The sequence below is a fragment of the Chrysochloris asiatica genome, unplaced genomic scaffold (assembly GCF_000296735.1).
Source record: "Chrysochloris asiatica unplaced genomic scaffold, ChrAsi1.0 scaffold00130, whole genome shotgun sequence".
NCBI classification, from domain to species: domain Eukaryota; kingdom Metazoa; phylum Chordata; class Mammalia; order Afrosoricida; family Chrysochloridae; genus Chrysochloris; species Chrysochloris asiatica.
This window is the reverse complement of record NW_006408648.1, coordinates 6,505,297-6,513,326: the sequence shown is the minus strand read 5'-3', so window position 1 is coordinate 6,513,326 and position 8,030 is coordinate 6,505,297. Positions and strand designations below refer to the sequence as shown.

Below are 8,030 nucleotides of genomic sequence, written 5' to 3'. Positions count from 1 at the left end.
ATGGGCTGCCAAAAGAACCAATAGATCTGTTTTGGAAGAAGTACAGCCAGAGTGCTCCTTAGAGGCCAAGATGGCCAAACTTCATCTCTCATACTCTGGACATATTATCAAGAGGGAACAATCGCTGGACAAGTATATCATGCTTGGTAAGATGGAGGGTCAGAGAAAAAGAGGAAGACCCCCAACGAGATGGATTGGCCAGGTGACAGCATCGATGGACTCAAGTATGGCAACAGTAGTGAGGTTGACCCAGGATCGGACATTGTTTCGTTCTGCTGTGCATAGAGTTGCTATGAGTCTGTGCTGACTTGATGGCACCTAACAACAACAACAACCCTTCCACCCCAGTAATCATCAAAGAGTGTTTCTTTTAGTATAAAAATCTGTTATTAAGTTTTTACAATAATGTTGTTGTTGTTATGTGCCGTGAAGTTGATTCCAATTCTTAGAGACCCTGTACAGGGTTTCCGAGGCTGTAAATCTTTGCGGAAGCAGAAAGCCTCATCTTTCTCCCTCGAAACAGCTGGTATTTTCGAACTGCTTACCTTGAGATTAGCAGCTCATTCGTAACCACTATGCTACCAGAGCTCCTTTTTGCATATAATAATGGTCTCGCATAATATTTGTCCTATTGTGATTGACTGATCCAACTTTTTAAAGCATCAAATCAGACTTCATCTTTTTCTTAAAAAGGAAAATTAACAGCGGTTTGTCAATTAAGAATAGGGGAGCTTTGCAAGTATGGTTACCAGTTTCCATTGTATTCTAGATTTCTGTTGATAAAATGGCTCTGTATATACATATAAAAGACTCTCTTAGCATGTGTATCTTGTTTCTATCAGAGTAGTAAAAAAAAGATGATACTCAATGTGTGTTATAAAGAACTGAGACAGTTTGAAAAAGGCATCTGAATTGTATCGTCAGTATTGACTAGCTATAGATTAATCAGTAATATTATGTGAAACATGAGTTGGAGACATCAAGTATATATAGATAATGAAATGACTTGAACACAAGTTTGCAAAATACAATTATAGTATTCCCCCATATCTGCAGGGAATATGTTATGAGACCCCCAGTAGATGCCTGAAACAGCAGATAGTACCAGACCCTCCATATACATCTATGCTGTTTTTTTCCTATACATACATACCTATAATAAAGTTTATAAATTTGTCACAGTAAGAGATTAACAACACTAATAATAAACTAGAACAATGATTAAATTAAATAAGGGTTACTTAGACACAAGCACCATGATACTCTGACAGTCTTGTCTGTTAGCTGAGCTACGTACTAATAGGTGATCTATTAGATAAAGTGATGATTCATGTCTCAGGTGAGATGGAATAAGATGGCACGAAATTGCACTGGGCTACTCAAAACAGCACACAGTTTTTAAACTTATGAATTATTTATTTCTGGAAATTTCCATTTAGTATTTTTAGGCCATCATTAACTGCAGGCAACTGAAATATCAGAAAACAGAAGCATGGATAAGAGGGGCCACCGGTACTCTTCGTGCTGACTTAATAGTTTGCTTACTGCCTAATAGAAATCTGTTTTAATAATAAGACTTCACTTGTTCTTTATATCTGTCATGTTATCACCGATTTTCTTATTTTTTTGGGTCAGGGTTCCAGTTGAGTCATCTTCTCTTTTGTCAGGATCACCAAGTCATAATCAGGTAATTTTCAGAATACTCTAGGGTTTTTGTTTTGTGTGCATTTTTATATTTGTTTAACTGTTTTCCCTCTTTTGAAATACTTAAATTGCTGTTAATTAACAGATATCTGTAAACTCCTGTCTTTTTCATGGTATAGTTAATACCATATGAGTGTGTGATACTTAGCAATAATGTTTTTAGGCACCAGACAAAAAAATAAATTTTTATCCATACTCAGAAAAAAACACTGCAAAGATGGGAAAAGATTAGCAATAAATTTTAAGAAAAGCTATTGTGACTATAAAGTAGTTTGGGTCAGTAGTTGTTCCTTAAATTGTTTAGTAATATTGATAAGTTGATCCATAACCCCACTTGCATATGCAAAACGATACTTTTGTTCTAGCTATCACACACAGACTTGGAACTTCATCGGAGAAGAGAACAATTAATAGAGCGCACTCGGAGAGAGGCACAGCGTGTTGTCCTACAGTATGAAGAGGAGAAAATGAGGACCAAGCAGATTCAGAGAGATGCTGTCCTGGACTTCGTCAAAGTGAGTCATAGGAGTGCCTTGAATAATACTCCTAAAGTTACATGGAAGTAAATGCATATTTGTTTTACTAAGATTGTTTGTTTTATTGTCTTTATTGAAAAATCAGCTTTTAATTTTAGTTTTTTCACATTATAGAGAATCTTGGCTAAATTGTGTGACTGTCTCCTACTTACGATTACATTAACTGTCTCCTTGCAGATAGGCTTGAGGACATAAGTGATTATCTTGCTCTTATGACAGTCGTCCCTTCTAGTTAACAGTCAGTCCGTCATATCACTTAGCTCTGCAGCTGCCACTTCCTCAAACTCTGTCATTATAGACAGTCTAGATTGGTTTTTAAATTGGAATCTAATCTTCATCTATAGTCAAAATGAACCATTGTTAAGTTCTTTGGCAGCAGAAAACATTCATTTCTGAAAACTGAACCTATTTAATACATGTAGGACACACTAGAAAGAAAGTAACTAGAAGAAGGAAAATGAAATAGAGAGTAATTTTGATAATTAGACTAGGACGTGAAATGAAGTAAAACTAGATTATTTCGATTATTTCTAAAGATACTAAGGGAAGGCAGTTGTTGCCCAATGCTAGGAGCTTCAAATCAGAAATAGCTGAATTTGAATTCAGCTGTACCTTCACTGTGTTTTTTACAGAAGTTACTGAACCATTTTGTGTTTCTAGCTTCCTTGTGTAGTACTTAACTATTAAATATTTACTCTTTTAGAATTATAATACTTCTTCCTATTATGGTGGGTGTGGCATTCTTTACCACCATAATGAATTATATAAATTAAGAGATTTCAGAAGAAGCATCAGCAACGTGTGCTTTGCACATGGCTGTAATGAGTGTTGAATAAGTCAGTGCAAATGAATTTTCAAAAAAAGATCTTAAAGCAAGGTTTTGAGGCTAAAAGAGTAGTTTTAATAGAATTTCTAGCATAATCGAAAGAATGTAGGATTTAGAGTCAGAAGACTTATATACAAATCTCATTTATGATACTTAGCAACTTTGTAACCTTGCACATGTCATGTAACCCTTTTATCCTCAATTTCCTTAATGAATATGCTTGATAATATTTGCTTATCTCCCAAAGTAAAAATAAGACTTACTTGACGTACTATATATAAGAACACACTGTAAAACATTGACTCTACAGATTTTATAATATTATTTGACATAATAAATTGGCAAACTAGAAAAGAAACAATTATTATGAGAACTTAATGAATTTGTTTTGGCCTGTGTTGAATATGAAGTGACATTAAGGTTTCCAAGTGGAGAATTTTCTTCACAAGAGTTTAAAGTACAAATGTGAAATTTGGTTGATAAGTGAGAGCTGACATTGTTAGCAGTAGAAGTAATATCTGAAATCATTAGAATGATTGCACTAAATCTGTTATTGAGAGAGCAGAGTGAGATCATCACTCTGATTGAGACTATGCATGTGTGTGTTTGTTTACATAGAACTTTTATTTTGATTTACAGAAGCTTATAGATATATGAAAATAATCTTTGTCAGTTTATTGGCTTTTCTCATTTAAATTGTAAGATATTTAAGGGAAGAGGCAATAAATCTAGAAAAGTGCCATATTCAAGAAATACAGAAATTAATATGAATGATTATTTTAATAAGTAGTTTTTCTAGTTTTCAAGGTTCTAACAATTCTCTTTTTTGGGGGTGTGATTATACAGCAAAAAGCATCACAAAGTCCACAGAAACAATTCCCCTTAGATGGTGAGGTAAGTATACATAATTGTCTTCTCTCGGGAAATTACTTATTATTGCAATAGCAATGTAATGTTTTATTTGTTATTATTGAATATAATGATCAAAATATTGCCATTTTTCTTTCTCACAAAATTCTACAACACAGGCCTGAGAACTTGTTAGAATCTCTAGAAGGGTTTTCTTAAAAATCTGTACATACCCACCAGATTATGATGCTTTCCTTTCCTCACCTGCTGCCACAGGCATCATTCCCTTCATCCATTTTAGAAGCATATGTGTGTTGAGAGAGTCCTGTTGGCTGTAACTGGCATGTGTGAATAATGCATTGACATTAAACATAAAACAGCGTACATAGCACTTTAGCTTCAGTGGTCATTTCCTAAGTTTTGTGTGTATGATTATGCTTCATACACATTAGTTTTATAATATTAAGTAGTATATTCTCATTACAAATTAACACGTAAAATTAATTGCTTAAATCTTTTTAACCAGCTATTTCTAGCTGATTAAAATGAAACTTCCAAAATTAATGCTTTTATTGTAGTTCACTTTTCATTAACTACCTTCCCATTTCTTCAACTTTTGATTACTTCCTTTAGAAAGGCATATTTTCATGTGAATTTTGACTCTGCTTTTTGTAAAATAAGTTATTTGAAAACCTTACTTATTTGGAATTTACAAGCATCTATTTCCAGCACAGTGTTTTTATATAAGCACAGGTTTTTCTGGTATGGGAAGAATATATTGTTTGAAATGTTTTAAATAAAATCTATTGTAAAGTTAAAAAGTTTTTATTAGGGACATATAACTACTTATTATTTACATGAGAATATTATCAGTGATATAATACCTGAAAGATCCACTTAAGTGATTTCATTTTGAGTTTGTTTTTTTTTTCGCATGGTAATAATTCTGTACAAACCTTTACAACAAAAGTTTGATCATTTAATGCACTTTACCTTTTCTTACCTCAACATTGCCTTCATGAAGGGGATTTTGGATAATTAATTAGATAATTAGCTAAAGCCTCTCAGGGAAGTAAAGTGTACAACTTTAAAATTTTAAATTATACTTTTTGTCTGAAAGGGATAATGAAAAGATGCCTACACTGGAATACATGATTCTTGAACTTACTGTTTAATTTGTAACAGATTCACTAAATGACCACAAATTCTTGGTTATAGCTTCATCTATGTTTCAGTTTTCTTTCTTTGAACAGAGAATAATCCCAGTTCCCTCTATGCTTTAGAAGCTTGTTAGGTATTAAGATCATATTTGAAATTGTTTAAACTCTTTGGAAAAATATTATTACTCAGCGTGAAGTTATTTTCTATTGTACATGAATTCCAAATGATGGTGAATGTGCTCCTCTATGTCAGCATCTTTGCAAGTATGTTGTAAATGTTTCTTTGTTTGTGTGTGTGTATTTGTGAAATACATCATGTGTGTACTCAGTTTGTTTTTTGACATTGCTTCATTTTTTTCCACCTATTCAGTGTCCTTTCCCATCCAGAAGGTGTCAGCATACTGATGATAGTGCCTTGTTAGTGGTAAGAGCATTGCAAAAATGATAGTTTTAAATTGCTGCATCTAGAGATTGAAGAATAGCTTTTCTACTTTTCACTTAGAAATGATTGAAATATCATAAAACATGATGAGTTTCTTCACTAAATGCTGTATACATAACTATAATTGTTTTCCTGCATTACCATTCTGGTTTACCCAGTGTTGTGCAGCTATGATTATCTTTATCAGTGTTTTCTAAAGTAGAATGTTTGCAATGAGAACCATATTGGCTTTGTGTGTGTGTGTGTGACATAACATAATATTCGTTGTTGTTTCTAATTCCAAGCATACTTAGCTTTATTAATCATTAATTTGACTCATGAATCACCCGTGTGTTAGTTAAATGGATTGCCTTACTCTCTGTGATGTTAATTATCTAACTGTGTATATGGCATCCTATTAAATATTTTAAGCTGCTAAAAATCCCAATCTTTGGCTGGTTTTAAATATATAGATCTCAGAATCATTCCGCCATGGCCATTATTAAAACTCAGGAACACATGAGCTGGAATGATCATTTTCAACATGGGTTTACTATTGTTGACTTTATTGTCAGCTGAAAATGAGCATAACATCAGAGCTTTATTTAAAGTCTTTTCTCAGCTCAGCTTTGCAAACAAAATCTAACTATTTGCAGAATTGCTTTTCTTATCATGTTTTATGCTATTTTTTTCCCCACAGTAGTATTGAAACTAGCAATTCAAGTATCTAGTGTCCTGCAGTTCCTGTGTTATGTAACTGTTAGTAACTGTTGCCATTGTGTGTACCACTGCATGAACTGCATGCTTCAGCATGAGATTCCTATTACATAAACTTCCATTGTCTCTTAAAATGTCTGTGTATTCAGCAGTCGTTATATACTTTTGAGATTGATACAGCACATTTTAACTGGGCAGTCTTAGAGATGAATACACCGCTAGCTTCTAGCGTTTTAGGGATAGGAAGCAAGTAATCATTTAAATTCATGCAGAAAAAAACTGAGTCTTTGATGATCCAGACACTTTATCAAGATTACCTAAAGCACTCCTCCCAACAACCTGAAGAGGTAGGAAGTTTGAATCATTTACCAATGATGACTCAAGGCACTGAATGATTAAATTACTTATATAAGGTCATGTAACTTGTAAGTGCAAGATTGCATTTGCATATCAGTCTGGCTACTTGAGAACTGTACTGTCCTCCTACCCTTACTACAGTTGAAACTGAATGTGAGATGGAAGAACGCATACAGTAAATAATATACACCTGAGTACTCAAGAAAAACAAGCAAAAACTTTTCAATATGCAATTTAATGTGATTGAATCTCACATCTCTTTGCATGCCAGATAGTGTCCTACATGGTCTTTTGAGTCATATTTTAAATCACACCTCTAACCAGTTCAAAATTACTCTTTTAAGTGCTTATTGCTTTTAAAAGATAGTCCAAACTTTGTAGCATGATACATAAGTTTCTACATGTTCTGACCTATTTCTGTCTACTTCACCAATATATTTTATATATTGGTGTACAGAGGAGATAGGATTGATCCTTGAGGTGAAGACTTCTTCCCTCTCAGTTGGTATTTTTAGCAACTACTTCAATAAATATAGGTCAAGTTCATCAAATTATAGTAATTTACTCTTTTTTTTAACGTTTTTATTGTGAGGTTTACATGGGAGAACATCAGCTTTACACTCATCCTATCGTATTTCGTTTCATGTGCAATGATTACAATCCCTTCTATGCCTCATCAAATAACGAAAGGGTACACACAGGCCCACCGACTGGCCGCCAGCACACAGCCCTTCTCCCTCCCTGAGTACAGTGTCCCCAGCCACTCGTCTGTTCACGTCATCGTCTCTGTTGCCAATCCTGCAAGTCTGGTGCTCCTGTGCATCTCCCCTCACTTCACATCAGCTGGATGCTTCACTCTCCACTCTAGTCCTCTATGGCCATGTCACTGCCTCTGGGCCCAGGAATCCCCAGGTCTTGCCTTACTGCTGGCCATCCAGGTCTCCACCCAGGTCCACAGGGGTCTATTGAAAGTGTCGGGCTTACCTTGCAACTTAATTGTTGTTTTTCCACCCTCTTCTCCTTATCAGTGACCAATATGGTCACCAGCCAGACCACATGCCTGCTCATGTATTCCCCTTGAGTCTCAGTCTTGGAAGGGGGTTTGCTCTGAGGGTTCCCGAACACTTGCCTTTGTGGCTCCCGGGCGAACAGCTTACGTGTTCTTGTAGTAATCAGTCAGACTGCCGTTATTGTTTCGGATTTTTCCTGCCTGTCTTTCTTTCACAAAGTATCTTCTGTTCTTGTAGCCACTCCAGGCTGGTCTGCTTGTCCTTTCCAATGGAAATTTCCTACCTCGGTTGGTTCTGGATGGAGTTCTGGATTCCACCTATGGTCTTGTGCAATGTAAAGGCTCCACAGGAAGCCTCTTTTGCTGGGCAACTTCTAGTCCCTTTTAAGGTATTCCAATCAGTTACAGGCTGAAGACTGACTTAAAAGCTTTCTGTAGGGATGTTTCTGGC

The 8,030-nt window shown here is 35.1% G+C and overlaps 1 protein-coding gene across 1 annotated transcript in view; it reads left to right on the top strand.

Annotated features, from left to right (window-relative positions):
* LRCH3 (leucine-rich repeats and calponin homology (CH) domain containing 3) overlaps positions 1 to 8,030 on the top strand; it is a 140,647-nt gene that overhangs the window by 104,761 nt on the left and 27,856 nt on the right. Inside the window, exons 11-14 of the mRNA XM_006869380.1 lie at positions 1,636 to 1,687; positions 2,070 to 2,219; positions 3,913 to 3,960; positions 5,446 to 5,499. Coding sequence (XP_006869442.1) covers positions 1,636 to 1,687; positions 2,070 to 2,219; positions 3,913 to 3,960; positions 5,446 to 5,499 — 304 coding nt within the window. The remainder of the gene's footprint in view (positions 1 to 1,635; positions 1,688 to 2,069; positions 2,220 to 3,912; positions 3,961 to 5,445; positions 5,500 to 8,030) is intronic.